Source organism: Mercenaria mercenaria, chromosome 15 (assembly GCF_021730395.1).
Source record: "Mercenaria mercenaria strain notata chromosome 15, MADL_Memer_1, whole genome shotgun sequence".
Taxonomy (NCBI): domain Eukaryota; kingdom Metazoa; phylum Mollusca; class Bivalvia; order Venerida; family Veneridae; genus Mercenaria; species Mercenaria mercenaria.
The window spans coordinates 34947525-34965169 of record NC_069375.1 but is presented as its reverse complement, the minus strand read 5'-3'; the positions used below and the strand labels follow the sequence as shown (position 1 = coordinate 34965169).

Below are 17645 nucleotides of genomic sequence, written 5' to 3'. Positions count from 1 at the left end.
GTTCGAAACTGGGTCACGAGCGGTCAAAAACTAGGTCCTAGATCTAAAAATAGAAAAAACCTTGTGACCTCTCTAGAGGCCATATTTTTCATGAGATCTTCATGAAAAATTTCAGAATGTTCATCTTGATGATATCTAGGTCAAGTTTGAAACTGGGTCACGTGCGGTCAAAAACTAGGTCAGTAGGTCTAAAAATAGAAAAACCTTGTGACCTCTCTAGAGGCCATATTTCTCAATGGATCTTCATGAAAATTGGTCAGAATGTTCATCTTGATGATATCAGGTCAAGTTCGAAACTTGGTCCGTGGGTCAAAAACTAGGTCAGTACGTCTAAAAAATAGAAAAACCTTGTCGACCTCTCTAGAGGCCATATTTTCAATGGATCTTCATGAAAATTGGCAAATGTTAATCTTGATGATATCAAGGTCAAGTTTTAAACTGGGTCACGTGGGGTCAAAAACTAGGTCAAGGTCTAAAATAGGAAAAACCGTTGTGACCTCCTAGAGGCCATATTTCTCAATGGATGTTCATGAAAATTGGTCAGAATGTTCATCTTGATGATATCTAGGTCAAGTTCGAAACTGGATCACGTGGGGTCAAAAACTAGGTCAGTAGATCTAAAAATAGTAAAAACCTTGTGACCTCTCTAGAGGCCATATTTTTCAAGAGATCTTCATGAATATTGGTCAGAATGTTCACCTTGATGATATCTAGGTCAAGTTCGAAACTGGGTCACATGGGGTCAAAAACTAGGTCAGTACGTCTAAAAATAGAAAAACCTTGTGACCTCTCTAGAGGCCATATTTCTCAATGGATCTTCATGAAAATTGGTCAGAATGTTCATCTTGATGATATCTAGGTCAAGTTTGAAACTGGGTCCATGGGGTCATAAACTAGGTCAGTAGGTCTAAAAATAGAAAAATCTTGTGACCTCTCTAGAGGCCATATTTCTCAATGGATCTTCATAAAAATTGGTCAGAATGTTCACCTTGATGATATCTAGATCAAATTTGAAACTGGGTCACGTACGGTCAAAAACTAGGTCAGTAGGTCTGAAAATAGAAAAAAATTTGTGACCTCTCTAGAGGCCATATTTTTCATGGGATCTTTATATATGAAAATTGGTCAGAATGTTCACCTTGATGATATCTAGGTCAGTTTCGAAACTGGGTCACGTGCCTTCAATAACTAGGTCAGTAGATCTAAAAATAGAAAAATCTTGTGACCTCTTTAGAGGCCATATTTTTCAAGAGATCTTCATGAAAATTGGTCAGAATGTTCACCTTGATGATATCTAGGTCAAGTTTGAAACTGGGTCACGTGCGGTCAAAAACTAGGTCAGTAGGTCTAAAAATAGAAAAACCTTTTGATGTCTCTAGAGGCCATCTTTCTCAATGGATCTTCATGAAAATTGGTCAGAATGTTCAGCTTGATGATATCTAGGTCAGGTTCGTAACTGGGTCATGTGCGGTCAAAAACTAGGTTAGTAGGTCGAAAAATAGAAAAACCTTGTGACCTCTCTAGAGGCCATATTTTTCACGAGATCTTCATGAAAATTGATGAGAATGTTCACCTTGATGATATCTAGGTCAAATTGAAAAGTGGGTCACGTGCCTTCAAAAACTAGGTCATTAGGTCAAATAATAGAAAAACCTTGTGACCTCTTTAGCGGTCATATTTTTCAATGGATCTTCATAAAAATTGGTCAGAATTTTTTATCTTGATGATATCTAGGTCACATTTGCTCAAAAACTCGGTCACTATGTCAAATAATAGAAATAACGACGTCATACTCAGTTCAACACTTGGTCATGTGGGGATAGGTGAGCGATTCAGGACCATCATGGTCCTCTTGTTAGCATTTAACGTCAATAACAATTTGGTTGTGTTTTTTTTTTTTTTTTGTCAGATAGAAATTCTGTAATGACAATTAACGGCATTTTCCGTATGATTACGAATAATAACTGGTATTGCCCAGATTGAATGATGAATCAGTCCATTTTAGAAATTTAGCAGGTTAAAAAATATTTTTGTTGTGTATGGTCTTGAATGATTTTTCAAGAATCCTGTAAAAAATATTTGCCTGATGTCTGTAAATACCTAGTAATAAACCTCGTAAATGATCTTGTGTAAGGTCATTAATATTTGTAATCAGTTACATAAAAATATATTATGTAAAGTGACCAACTATTATTAGGTCATGTGAAAGCAGCTTAGATAGGTGATCATAATAATGAGGTGTGAAGCTTTTTTTTTTTTTTTTTTTTTTTTCACAAAGAACATTGGAATGCAGTGTGTTGGATATTGGTTAGTCAGTGCATAATTATCATGACTAAAACCAAATGTTTAAATTGCAACCAAAATACGAAGAAGTCAAATCATGACAAAAACCAAATGTTAAAATTTTAGCCAAAAATCATAACAAAAACCAAGTGTTAAAACGTTAGCCAAAATGCGAAGATGTCAAATCATGACAAAAACCAAATGTTAAAATTTTAGCCAAAAATCATAGCAAAAACCAAGTGTTAAAACGTTAGCCAAAATGCGAAGATGTCAAATCATGACAAAAACCAAATGTTAAAATTTTAGCCAAAAATCATAACAAAAACCAAGTGTTAAAACGTTAGCCAATATGTGAAGAAGTCAAATCATGACAAAAGCCAGAAGCTACGAAAACGCCGTAATAAAAAAGGTCGAATGTGTTCGGGACGAAAGCAAAGTTTGGGTACGAATGTTTCGTACTTTCTGTTAGCGTTGTCTCCCCTGATTAAAATGGCGTTAATTCGTTACAAATCTGTGTAAGTATTATTTATAAATAAGTCCTTGAAAACTATAAGACTAGTGCTTGAAAAGTCCTTGAAAAGTCCTTGAATTTGACTTTGCCTTGTCTATATGAACCCTGAAAAACCAAATGTTAAAATTTTAGCCAAAATACTAAGAAAACAAATGACAAAAACCAAATGTTAAAAATTTAGCCAAAATACGAAGAAGACAAATCATGACAAAAACCAAATGTTAATATTTTAGCCAAAATACGAAGAAGTCAAATCATCACGAAAACCAAATGTTTAAATTTTAGCCAAAATACAACTAAGTAGAATCATGAGAAAAACTAAATGTTTAAATTATAACCAATATATGAAGAGGTCAAACTTGCTGATTTTTGGTAATAACATAATTCCATTAATTTATGTAATTTGAACATAAAACCATGTAGCTATTAGTTGTTACTATTCTGTCTAACTGGAAAAAAAACAATTTGTAGATATTGCATCTAGTCTGACTTAGAAATATAGCTAGGACATCAGAATGTGTCAATGTTGAAAATTTTCCTTAACCATCATGTCATGGACCATTTATTCATGGTTCATCAATGCCATGTTTAATCAGCACAAGAATATTCCACATGGAACGATTATCATTGTGATATTTTAGCAGCTTGAATGAAGATTGTACAGTATTTTATCTTTGTGAATAGTTAGATAAGACCAATCATTTTATGAATGAATTGCATGATTAATCAGATTTTGGTCAATGTCATTGTGAAATATAACTTTATTGAGATTGGTACAATTTGATTGTGTTCATTTATGACAAGGTTAACAGTTCTATGTTTAAAGGTGTCAAATGGGGGCACACCCAGTAGGCTGCTGCCAGGAGTTTTGGTATTATTTGTGAGGTTTGAAACTGGTTTACATTCCGGAGGTTATGATTAAGCATTTTGAACAGGGTTGAACGAAATAGTTCTGATTCTAAATAAAAAAAGATGACAGTTAAAAATAAAAAAAGATGACCATCCTACATGCTCAGTTTACGACCAGGCTAGATATCCACAGTACTGTAATGAAAAAGTGTAATGTTCTCTATGAAATGTTAACAAGACATATGTCATAACTCTTATGACTTATTTCCAACAAAAATAGTATGAATTTTTTTTTTTTAATGGGAGAATGAATTGATACATATTTTGTTTTTGTGTCAACAAAATTAATTCCAAGGAAACAGTCATATATTTAGAAGCCGTTAATTAGATTATTGTGAAGTAATGCATTTGTTCTAAGCTTTAATGATAAACCATTCGCAATAAGTGCTAAATATCCGATTTCAACTGGAGGTATTTTTTGAAACTTGATTTTCTTACTTTGGTTTTACTTTGGTTACGCAATGAAGATCGAGATATATTAGCATTAAGTAAAAATTGAAGAAAAAGACGTTGCCTTAGGAATGTTGTAAAATTAATGTAAGAAACATTGTATTATATTTGTCGAAGATTGCATTGACAATTATATATTTAGCTGACATTAATTTTATTAGAAATGCAGGTTTGAATTAAACTAGAAATGAAATGAAATGAAATGAAATGAAAAGTGATAGTCATACATCCATGTAATTTGCCCATATAATTCCTTGGGCAACGTATCTTTATCAAATCTATACTTACGCTAAAATTACCTCTTCCAGCCGAAAACCAAATTTTATAAGTATTTATAAATACTTCGAATGAAATGTAACTTGTATTAGACTGTTTGAACACAGATACAGTGGAACTTCGTTAAATTGAACTTGATGGTACCAGCAAAATTTCTTCGAGTGATCGGTTGTTTGAGCCGTCAAACAAAATTCATTATACAGGGATTTTTCTGGGACCTGACGATGAGTTCGAAAGAAAGGTGGTGTATGAATTATCCGAGTTTGAGTTAACGAAGTTTGACTGTTATTGTAAATTAGCAGGTGTATTACTTGACAACAGTCTGCTGAACTGCCTTATACCCCAGTCACACATACGGCGCGGATAGCTACGTCTAGCCACGGATAGAAACGTAGTAATCCGTATCGATCCGTACCTGAGCCGTACGGACTGATACGGATTGGTACGAATTACTACTTTAAAGTACGGTTCAGGTATGGATTGATGCGAATTACTACGTTTCTTTCCGTAGCTAGAGGTAGCTATCCGCTCCGTATGTGTGACTGTGGTATTGTTAAGAGATTTCAGGTCAACATACTCATATCCCTGCAAAATAGCTTTTTTGGCAGAAATTGTGAAATTTTATGCTAATAAAATGATTGATTTCTAGGGGTAAAAAAATATTCTCGAGTCATTCAGTTGTCAATCTTCGTGTTTCAGTGCCTGCAAAAACAACTAGAGAAAGAAAGATGTAAGGACAGAGCAAGAGATAAGGTAAGAATATCCTCTTGGTGAAGTGTTGTTGTTGTTGTTGAATTTAGAAATGCATTAGGGTTGTTCGATTGGTGGTGTCAATGGGCGGGCAGATGGATGGATGGGCAGTGTCTTTTCATTTCCCCTCAGTAACATATGTTTGGGTTGAGATTTTGAATTGAAACTTGGTCTTTAGGTGGCTTATAATGAGATCAATGCTGGTATTGTATATGGGGTCTATGGAGTCATAGTCAAGGTCACTGTCTTTTTAAATAGAAAAAAAAAAAAATGTTTAGATCCATAGGGTCAAGGTCACAATTGCTAAAAGTGGGTTTCAAAATTAAAACTTCAGTTAAGATCAACATATTGTCACCAAACATGGCGTATATAGAGCTTATGTGAAAAACTAGCACTGGATTGTATTTTTGGTTGCTGTCACTAAAAGTGGAAAAATCAACACAGTTACTAATTAGAGATGTGATAGTGTGACTTGGCAGGTAGTATAATAAAGACAGATAGGTTGGGGGATTATTTTCTGGCCATTAAGGGTCTCTTAGTTTGGTCAAAGATCACTGGTATTAAAACTGAAAATGCTAAGTCTTGAATAACCAGGTTTTGATGCAATTTCCCCATGTCTTGTTGATTTGTTTTTTACAATTCTGTTTTTAAATTGCTTTTATTGACATGTGCCCATAAAGCAATGTCTAGAATACAGTTCTAAAAAATTATTTCTAAAATTTATTAGTTAGAATGAACAGAACAAACTCTGTAGAAAGCATTTGAATTTTGATTTTCTAATACCAAGACAGCAATGTTGATAAGCTTAAGACTGATGAATATATGTTCTGTTCTGATATTATGTCAGAGCCGCCAAAGGTAGGTTAAACTGACAGCTCCCTAATCTTTTTGTTTTGATTCACGACCAGTGTGGAAAGTTCATAATTATAGACCTGTAGAAGCAAAAGAAGTTAAAGAAGTATTTATTCTAATCTTCCTAATTGTTTTTGGTTTTGATTAATATAACCACGACCAGTCTGAAAAGAGCATTTAGACACGTAACCGTATTAAAAGAAGGGCTAAATGCTAGTTTGTTTAGTACTGTAGAACCGGATAGGTTCACAGTAAGATAGTTTAGTGGATTTTCTCAAATTATATACACCATAAATTCTGTTACAATTTTGTAATTATTGAGGGGTACTTGATTTACTGTTACATGCATTTGAGGGTTATACTTTGTTTTATATTCAATTTGACTTGTAAGAATGATAAAAAATGGATGAGATGTGTAGATAAGCAGTTTCGGCAATTAGTGAAATATTGCAATGCCGGAAAGTGTCCACCATTTTATGGCAACTTGTTATTTCTGATTTTTTGCACATGGTTGCTAGAGCTGAATAATTGATCAGTTAATCTGTATGTTAAACATGGCCGACTAGAATTGCAATTATATTTTGCTAATTGTACTTGACAAGAGCTGTCAATTGACGATTAATTTTTCAATGATTGTAAAAGAGTATTAAACTTTCGGTACCATTATTTACAGGTTTTGTGAGGGATTTAGATAAGTCCACTGAAGTAGTTGTTGATAATGGGCCTAAGCCGATTTCGAGCCGACGTTTTTTGGATCAGAAGATTTGTACTGGTTAATCCCTTTGGCTTTAAGTTCAAAAAAGCAAGAACGGCTGTGCCTGTGATTTGTTTTATAGCTTGATTCATTTTTTTCCAAAAAATTGTCACGAAATTTGGTTAATTTTTTCCATTCTATTCATAAAGCCACATAAAGCAAAAAAAATGATGTTATAATGTAAAATATAGAGGCAAAAAAATGATGTTATAATGTAAAATATAGAGGCAAAAAATGATGTTTTATGTGAAATAGGGAGGGAAAAAAATGATGTTATAAAATATAGTGGCAAAAAATGATGTTTTAATGTAAAATAGGGAGGCAAAAAATGTTGTTAAAATGTTAAATGTCGAAGCAAAAAAAATGCTGTTTTAATTTGAAATTGGGAAGCAAAAAGTGACATTATAATGTGTTTGGAAGTGGAAAAAAAGGAGATGTTTTAATGTAAATCTTTTCAATGAAATTCTTTCACCAGTTTAAACAAATTGTCCAATCTGATACAGTGTCATAATATTTGCTTTATATCTGGCAGTAAGTGCTCTTCAATTATTGTTGTGTCTTTGTGGCATATTTACTTAATCATTTTAGCATGTTTGATGTTTAGTAAGATTAAATGAACATTTTTTTTTTGTGTAATTCCACTTGAGAAAGATTTTGTTTTTCACTGTTTTCCTTTGTCAAACTAGGAATTAATCCTTTTCGTTTTGACACTTTTTCCTTTGTAAAGATTAAGGCTCCCTGGGACATAATTGCAATTGAACAAGTTTATGCAAAATGTCAATGTCAGAAAATGGTAGTCTGTAAAAGTTGCTATAATTAAAAAATAAAACCATGTTTGTGAAGATGTTAAAAAAAAACAAAAAAAACAAAAACTTGTTGGTTAAAAAATAAAACCATGTTTGTGGAGATGTTAAAAAAAAACATTTTAAAAAACTTGTTGGTTAAAAAATAAAACCATGTTTGTGGAGATGTTAAAAAAAAGGTGGTCAGCTGATGAATTTGTACGAAACTTACAAGAGCTGATCATTTACACTTATTTATGTTCACCAAGCTATTAATACATTATGAATTTTTGCTCAAGGTAGTTTTAAAATTTGATTTTCCTGTCTTGGTTGTCCAACCAAAATAGAGTGAGAACAGATGAATTCCAAAGCTAAACATTGTTTTAAAATTTGTCTTTTGTTTTAAATAGTTAAAATCTCCCAGTATCTCTCAAATGCAAATGTAAAAAAACAAAAAAAAAAAAAAAAACTAGAAATATTTTGGAATCAAAAGAAATAGCCTGCTTTTAAATACTTTTTCTTAAAGTGAGGTACTTACAAAATTTCATACAGTAATAAAACAGACATTTCTGATAGGGATCTAACTCTATGTAATGGGTCTTTTCTTTCCCTAAATAAACCTCTAACAGAATGTACGAAAACTGAAAAATGTCCTAAAATGTTGCTTTATTGTGATTGGCCACCTTTTAAGAAAAAAGAAACATCTTTAATGAAAATTCCACACAATGAAAATTCCACACCCAGGTACAATAAAATTTTTGGTCATTATGGAGTTTGCCATTTTTAGGAGTGATGGATCCTGAAGATTATTTTTTAAAAGCATGTCTAAAAACTGTCTAGTAGCAGAGGGTGACAGGCATTTAGTGAGATATTTAAAATTGATAATAACAACACTGATGTTAATCCTCTATGCACAGAGAGATAGCAGTGATGGAGATGTATCTAGGCTACGTCAGGAACTTGCCGATCTCCATGCCCAGTTGAAAGAACGCGAGAAACAGTACCAGTCTAAATGTGATGAACTAGACACAGTAGCACAACGGCTTAACATCAAAGTGACAACGCAGGGTAACGGCAGTGATCAGTCAGATATGGTGAGTATAGTCTCGTATGTATGGGAAATGGGGCAAGGCTTCAAGTTATATAGGGTCTAAGGTCATAAACCTGAGTTAAACCCCAACATTTGATTGGCTGATGAAAGTTAAATTTTTGAATTTGACCAGTTGCAAAGAAGCACTCTGGGACTAGCCTTCAGACTCAGTTTTATAACCTAGGACAAAGGCCTTTGATAAATACGGCTCCTTCTTTTCCTTTATTTTGAAAATTTAGGTGTATGTGTGTTTGATGGGAGGAGTCACATAAAAACATAAAATTTTCTCAGAAATAATCAATCCAAAATGGCATTAGTTTACTTTTGATATGTATTATTAAAATACATATATTGAAACATGTAGATTTTACAAAAGAAATCCCTGCTTCTTGGGCAGACTTATATATGTCAGAAAAATAAAAAGTAAAATAAATAATCAAGACTTAGTGTGGTTACAGTTACAGAAAATACTGGGAGAGGTGCAGCATTTAAAGGGAGCTGTTGAATCCGAGAGACATCTACACATTGACATAAACTCAACACATATGTCAGGAATGCCAGATGGATCTCCGCCACACAATACACATATATCTAGAAGCGGTTCCCCTCCATACTCTACACATAAGCTCTCACAAACAGATGGTTCCCAAACACAGTAAGTAACATTCTTAACACATATGAATTGAATGTAGACAAAATTTCAAAAGAAACAGATTTTGTATAGGACATAATAATATCTTTAAAATTTGTGCTTAGAATTTTTATGCCCCCAGCATCTACTGATATTATAGTGATTGTCCTGTCTGTCCGTCCGTCCGTATGAGGTTAACCAAATGGGACCGTTTCGTCTAGCATCAATACCCCTTACTAGAATGACTTTATACTAATGCAGATGTAATCTGTGACCATTCCTCATCTTTAGACATCACCTGACCTCAGTTTGACCTTGACCTTGACCTCGTTTTGGACTTGAGTGCAAAATCTGTCGACAAGGATGCCACTGGGGGCATCAAGCGTTAATTGAACACAGCTCCTTTTTAAGACCTAGTTTCCCCATCTGGACTTTATCCTTGTTGTTGTTGTTGTTTTTTCTGTAATGCAAATATCAGTCTGTCTTAAAATTAAAGAAAATTGATCCAAAAATGAAAAATCTTTAAAAGAATATCATTTACTGATAAAACTTTTTACTTATTGTTTTATATAAATGGTATGTGGACCACATCGCTCTGTATTACTAAAATTCTGCTTAATTTCAAAATATTTACAATTGCAGAAATATGATTTTAATAGTGTAGTAGTATATAAATTTTAATTGTTTTATGTTTTTATCCATTTATGTCATAAGTAGTGGGAGGGATATTAAGTGGGATTTTACCTCTACAGATTGTGCTTTCTTTTCCTCAATGTTAACAAAGTTTTCAAAATACTTGAATAGCAAATTGCAATAAATATTTGTTTTGAACAAAAATATTTATCTTAATACCTCTGTAATCTGCTTAGCTAACTTATAACTGTTGTGATATAACAGGGTATTATTGAAAAACATAACATAATATAAATTACATAAGGAATAAGCTTTTTATGATATACTTTTTGACATAAAATCCAAAATAAACAAATACTATACACGTCAAATATAAAAAATTTAACTCTCATCTTTGGGATTATACTTTTGTAATTGACAAATAGATTATAAGGAGGTACTTTAACAAAAAAAAAAAAAAAAGCAAACCAGGTTAACCCTCTGAATGTTTATTTTTCGGTCTTTTAACTTTTTTTTATCATGCAAATCACATACCTAAATATTTAAATAATTAAATGATAAGACAGGAAATACGATACACTCATTATTTATTTACAGCTATTCTTAATTTATAAAATCTGCATTAGGGTTCGTTTCCCATGAAGAAACCACTGTAGCCCTATTCAGGGAGTATCATATGATTCTTTGTTCAGTATTTTACGATTTTTATAGAAGCTCTGATCAGCATATTTATCATTTATTTGTAGATAAAAGAGTCAGCTAATTTCATGTTCATTGGCTTTGCTAATCGCCATGTTAACGGGTATTATTTTTCGGCCCATTTATGTATATGCTTCGTTGTTTATAAAATGATTTTAAACAAGTTGCGAGATCTATTGGGTTGTTAAGCTGAAAATTGTGTGAAGTAAATAGAGTTAATTAGAGTGGTGAAATTAGCCCAAGCTGATTGTTGGTTAAAACTATGTGTGGAATTTGAGAATGGAAAAGCAAAAATGGTTATTTTATTGAATTAGAAGATCTGAGCAAAATAAAAGTTATGGATTTGCAGTATTTACAGAAAATGTTGAAGATTTATGGTTTTCAGTATGTAATTTATGTTTTAATTGCATCTTTGTATTTTGTCAGATGAATGAAAAAAAATGTGTGTTATTGATATTGCCTTTAGAAATGACTTGTAAATTTGAAATCCTTGTTCTGTTCTTCAATCTTTTTTAACAAAAAAAAATCCTGTTAATAAATGTTATGTACTTTTACCTATTTTTTCCCAAAACAGCTTTTTCATTGAAGGCATAAATTTGTGGAGAGAAAATACATAAATAACTTTCTTTGTTGAGATTTAATTTTGTAGATTGACACAAACCAAAATCCAAGAAAAATTGCCCCCCCCCCCCAACCTCCACCTCCATGAATAAATAAATGTACGGTTTGCTCTATTCAAAGTGTGTTAAAAGCACTGATAAAAGAGAGCATACAGTGATTGCTCTGAGATGGTGTAAGTAAGGGATGTAGCGGGTCGGGGTGAAGCAAGCCAACTTTGTGATAAATGATGCTTGAAAATCAGATAACTTTGTACATTTTTGTATTGCTAAAGTGTAGCATATTTCAGAAAAAAAGTCATATTTTAGTGAAGTAAATATTCATGTGCTCAGTCTCATGAGAAAATGTATATAATTTGAAATTTCCTTTGTCCAAAAATGATACTCAGGGCACAAGATTTACGAAAATGTAAAGCATACCTGACTATTGTAAGCTGTCTGTAACTGAAAAACCCTTACACCACCACAAAAAAAAAACACCAACACCCACACCCCCTCCCCCCACCAACCCTCCAAAAAAAAAAATAATAATAACTGAATGCTCAACAATAAAAGTTTTGGGCAAATTGCTTTGTTATTGTTGTCAGAACTTCTTGTGGGACACATGAGATGTACACATGATTACATTTTTGCAGTGACCTAGATGTTGTCAGACCAGGGTCTACTGTGAACCATAAACCCACGGTCATGGGTAAGAATGGCAGTCATATCCCGGTCCGGCATAAATCATCGTCCAGCTCGGCTCCAAACGAGTTGGTGTCTCTGCATAACCAGGTGACAGATCTCACAGTCCAGGTACATGATTTGAAGAACACTCTAAAGGCAACAGAAGAAACTTGTCACTGCCAAACACAGAAGATGAAACATTACAGAAATATGCTCATTGAGAACGGGTTGCTACCAAGGTCAAGGTCAAATAGTGTTCCTAATCTCATAAAGGACAGTCTGTCTCCGAGAGTTGAGAGAGAGAAGACAAGACGTCTGTCAACAAGGGCATCTTCTGGTAGATGTAGAAGCGTGTCACCAACACCTGTTGCAAGAAGACAAACATTCATAGAGAGTCCAGAGAATATTGATAAACTTGTAAAGGTATGGTTTTAAATATTATTTTGAATAAGAACGTCACTGTCAACATATTTTTTACACGTTCAAAAACTTTTGTATTAACCAAACCATAAACTGTTACTGTTTCTTAAAATATATTTTGTCATAGGTCTATACTATGCTTACATCTTAATGTGTAATAGTAACATTGAGGCATCCTGCATACTCATTTGCTAGTAAATATCTGACCAGGAATACTTGTACGGTTTGAAAAAAGATTTATTACTTCATTTTTTTGCATGAATGTTTATTGAGACTGATTATAAAATCAGAATAATAACAAAAAGCATTTAATACGTTAATAGGAGAATTCGAAGCTAAAACAGCAGGTGGATGGCTACAGGCGTGTACTGAAGGTTTTCCAGAGTAGAAGTCCGAGCCCCAGTGAGGAAGGGAGCAGTCAGGATGGGGAACCAGCCCCTATGAGCTCTGAGAGTGCTAGTTGTTTGTTGAGCAGCTGGTTGGACATGCTGGACAAGTTTCTTACAGAGCTTAGCCACTCGGACCAGGAGGGTCATGCGCAATGCCCAACATCCAACATGGAAGTAACTCGGCTAAGACGAGGTCTGGTACAAGCAAGGGGGGCCATTCAGTCATTGTCTGAGACTTCATTAGGTATGTTGTGAAACATTAAAATGGTTCTTTACTGTAAAAGACTGGTGAATATAAATGTTTGAAGCAGATGAACACATATTAACCAAATAAGTCGTGCAACCAGGGAAGTCACAGCAACAGTACTGTTTTCAGAACCTTTCTGTTTAAGCATTTCTATAGAACAAAATGATGAAAAAAAACATAAATGTTCACTTGAAGAGAGGTATCAATTGTTAGGAATCTGGTTTGGTTGGATTCTACAGAATTTGCAAATTCTTAATTTTATATTTGAGTCCACTTTATCTTGAAAAAAGGCCTGATGTAATATTTTAAAATTTTCAGCATTTTTAACTTGGTGAAGTATTAATAAATCCAGTTGTAATGGGACTGTGTATTTTTGTTGAACTAGGTTTCAGCTTGCACTTGTTTTATATTTCCAGTAGAGCAGGATAAGCTTAGTGAAGGACGTCTGTCACCAGATAGTGGATGTTCAGATAACCCTGCCAGGTATTGTCTACAGTCAGTTAAATCTGTACATGTATTAGGTGATATCATTTAATTTTGTGGGTAGAAAAATCATGGGTTTACTTAAAATGGCTACTTCCTCTGGATATGAATTCATGATTTCCACTTATCAAGATAAAAGAATGGGAACTTCTCTTGTTTGTATGGATTTATTTTCATGGATTGATCCACACAGTTAAGTCCTCTATGAATGTTAATGATTTGACAGCATTATGTTGCTTCTAAGTGATCAGATTTCTAGATATATTGTTTCTTTGATGATTAGGAATTTATATAGTTTTTTTTTAGTTTACATGTTTTGAATCCCATCTGTTCATACCCATTTATCTTCAGCTTGATTAAAGAACCTTTGATTTTTAGCTCATCTGATTTTTTGAAAAAAAATGATGAGTTATTGTCATCACTTGAGCGGTTGTCGGCGTCGGCGTCGGCGTCTGCGTCGGCGTTGCCTGGTTAAGTTTTATGTTTAGGTCAGCTTTTCTCCTAAACTATCAAAGCTTTTGCTTTGAAACTTGGAATACTTGTTCACCATCATAAGCTGACCCTGTATAGCAAGAAACTTAACTCCATCTTGATTTTTGCAAGATTTATGGCCCCTTTTGTACTTAGAAAATATCAGATTTCTTGGTTAAGTTTTATGTTTAGGTCAACTTTTCTCCTAAACTATCAAAGCTATTGCTTTGAAACTTGGAATACTTGTTCACCCTCATAAGCAGACCCTGTACATCAAGAAACATAACTTCATCTTGCTTTTTGCAAGAATTATTGCCCCTTTTGGACTTAGAAAATCAGTTTTCTTGGTTAAGTTTTATGTTTAGGTCAGCTTTTCTCCTAAACTGTCAAAGCTATTGCTTTAAAAATTGCAACACTTGTTCACCATCATAAGTTGACCCTGTACAGCAAGAGACATAACTCCATCCTGCTTTTTGCAAGATTTATGGCCCTTTTTGGACTTAGAAAATATCAGATTTCTTGGTTAAGTTTTATGTTTAGGTCAACTTTTTCTCTTAAACTATCAAAGCTATTGCTTTGAAACTTGCAACACTTGTTCAGCATCATAAGCTGACCCTGTACAGCAAGCAACATAACTCCATCCTGCTTTTTGCAATAATTATTGCCCCTTTTGGACTTAGAAAATCATTTTCTTGGTTGAGTATTATGTTTAAGTCAACTTTTCTCATAAACTATCAAAGCTATTGCTTTAAAACTTGCAACAGTTTTTCACCATCATAAGTGGACACTGAACATCAAGAAACATAACTCTATCCTGCTTTTTGCAAGAATGATGGCCCTTTTTAGACTTAGAAAATCATGAGTAGGACAATATTTCTATTACACAAAAAAAAATCAGATGAGCGTCAGCACCCGCAAGGCGGTGCTCTTGTTAAATTCAAAAATACAGATGACCTAAGTGATAAGAAACTCATGAATGTAAGTGATGGTACTGTTTGCATTTTGTCCAGGTTCCATGGTTTTGAAAATTTAAACTTGAAATGCAGTCCGGTCATTTGTTAATCCAGGATTGTGCTCAGTTGGTCACATGCTGGAAAGTTTAGATTGATTTACAATATTTAACCTATATCATACCAGTTTGTGTATACCTTGTCTTACGTATTTCAGTGCTCACAACACATTAAAAGAATCCCCTTCAAATAGTCCAACAGGCAGAAAATCAACCAGTCCAAGATCTAATGTAAGCAGTCCAAGGAATAATGTTGGATCCCGGCTTCCAGGACAATATAATGATAAATTTGATAATGGTGCACAGTCTAGACAAGTGCAAGGTTGTGATAATACTTCATCTAACAAAATGAGGTACCAGTCTAATGGTTCAAGCACTGGGAGCCAGTCGTCTCCTGGTTCCGAGTCAGATTTTGCTCATAGAAGGAGGGATGCAGGTGCTGATCCAAGATTAAGCAGTCAGAATAGCTATCAGTCAATAGAAAGACTAAGGCAGTGCAGTGGTGTTCCAAATCTCCAAAACTTTAGTGTGTTCAGTCAGTTGGATTCTGATGCCAGTGTGTTCAGCACTGCGTCTGGAGCACCAACGACCAATGGTCTCCAGAAACTAGGAAATAACACGGTGCCAAACATTGATATAGGCGATGGTGCTATACGTGAACCTAAACAGTTGCATAATAAACAATCGTACCTTGATAAATTTGAGCAAACTTTCTCGCCAAGTTTCCTAGGCGGTGAGGGTGATGAAACCTTCGCTGATTTCACAAATATTGGACAGCAGTCATTAATGAAATTTGATGATGTGTCACTGTTAGATATCACATCAAATGACAATCCACATAACAAAACAAACACAGCAGAAATGCAGGAACGAATAAAATCTCTTGAAGATATTATCCATACATATGAGGAGCAAATTCGACAAAAATCGCGACCGGATATGGACTCCTTACAACAGCAACTTGCAGAGTTACGAAACCTTAGAATACAGTTAGAGAAGGCTATGGCAAGGAATGAGATTCTAGAGAAACAGTTGGCGGATTTGTACAGGTTCTCCGAGTCTACAATACAGGAACTTAAAACTCAGCTTGCAGAGAGTGACAGTGATGTCAGAGAAAAGGTAGATGAATTACATATTATAGAGGTTGGGATTTTAGCATGTGTGTTGTTTGATAAATAAGTGAATCGTCTGGTAACATGTTAATCTTCGAACTTTAAAAAACAAGATTTACTTTGTAAACTTCCAATATGTGTGCAATTAGTTGATCCCAACCTCTGTTGTGGATATATTCATATTTGGTACTTGGGATCAGAAAAATAATATTCGTATTTATATTTTGGTGTCTTTATCAGATATTGATATTTTCAGATTCTTTTTATGTAAGGTAAATTTGTAAAAGAAATAAAAGTAATACTGATTGAAAATTGCCCTTAGATCAAATGTTATTAAAGCTACTGTCATCGCCACGTAAGAAAATATATTAATGTGTTTTTTGGATTATATTTTGGAGATTCAGGTTGTTTGATTTAGTCTCTATTTGAAGTTCATGTTTCTGAATTATATTTTCTGTTTTTATCAGGTGAAGATCATAACAGAGAAAGAGAAAATAATCTCGGAGACAAAAGTTAGTCTTGAACAATACAGAGATAACTCTGCAAGAGATTCAGCAGAGCTGCAGCTGTGTACGGATAGAATTAACTCCCTTGAATTTGAACTGAAGAACAGTAAGAAGACCTGCGAGCAGTTAACAGAGATGTGCCAGCAACTGAAGACGGCTGTAGAACAATACAAGAGAAGATGTACACAACTTGAAGATGATAACAAGCAACATATTGAAGCTGTGTCTCGGTACGTTTGTAAATTGTAAAGAGATGGGCAAAAGCATCTTTTATTAAAGAAAGTTCCAATGTATTTTCAAGGCTTTAATAATGGTAGTGAACAGAGTTTTTCTTTACCTTAAAATCATGATATAATGAATAGAAAGTGAAAGATCTGAGTATGACTTGGGGGAAATATTTTCCAGAAAAATCCTTGCCTGATGAGGTTGAAGCTGCAAGTTGATCAGTTTTTCAGTTGTCCAATGATAACCTACACAAACCTTAAAATGTCCTTTAAATTTTTTTAACCAGTTTTGTAATGATTACTAAATACTGGCTTACAGTTTTAATATAAAAGTCTGTCTGTTATTCCTAGGTATGAGAGCAGAGTAAAGGAGCTGGAAGAAGACGTAATATCTAGGTCGGAGCTTGGATCACAGACAGAAGCCTTGAAGACGCGTGTGAATGAGTTGGAAAGTGATTATCAGCAGTGGAGGGAAAATGAAAACAAGTACAAGAATCTGTTAAGTCAGACAAGATTACAGGTAGTGTACCCCTTAATACAGCTTGTTCAGTTACACCATAGTGTGTTAATATAGTGAAACAGCGTTTGCTGGAACATCGGTGACTAAAAGACCAGGGTTGACTTGATCCTTTCATGTGGTCCCAGTCGTTTTCGAGATATATTTCTGTGTTAGGATTGTTCAAAACCGTCAGTGACACAAGCATTTCCCTCATGTCTTTTGGTTTTAAGCATGTAGTGTTTTACCCTACCTGCCTTATTGTGAAAGTGACAAGTTTTAGGTTATTTAGTGTAATTATACCCCCACCAAACATGTTTGAGGGGGGTATATAGGAGTCAGTTTTGTCGCGTCCCGTCGCGTCCAGAAATCTATTATCTCAGTT

General features: G+C 34.0%; 1 protein-coding gene across 8 annotated transcripts in view; it reads left to right on the top strand.

Annotated features, from left to right (window-relative positions):
- The window catches only part of LOC123550936 (putative leucine-rich repeat-containing protein DDB_G0290503), a 78884-nt gene that overhangs the window by 47592 nt on the left and 13647 nt on the right, over positions 1–17645 (top strand). For 7 of the 8 annotated variants that reach the window (XM_045339480.2, XM_045339471.2, XM_053524985.1 and 4 more), the window contains 9 exons: positions 5129–5182; positions 8485–8661; positions 9116–9312; positions 11873–12326; positions 12647–12956; positions 13376–13442; positions 15081–16041; positions 16502–16770; positions 17116–17284. In XM_045339480.2, the coding sequence (XP_045195415.2) occupies positions 5129–5182; positions 8485–8661; positions 9116–9312; positions 11873–12326; positions 12647–12956; positions 13376–13442; positions 15081–16041; positions 16502–16770; positions 17116–17284 (2658 nt within the window). The remainder of the gene's footprint in view (positions 1–5128; positions 5183–8484; positions 8662–9115; positions 9313–11872; positions 12327–12646; positions 12957–13375; positions 13443–15080; positions 16042–16501; positions 16771–17115; positions 17285–17645) is intronic. The other variant, XM_053524984.1, reaches the window with a different exon arrangement.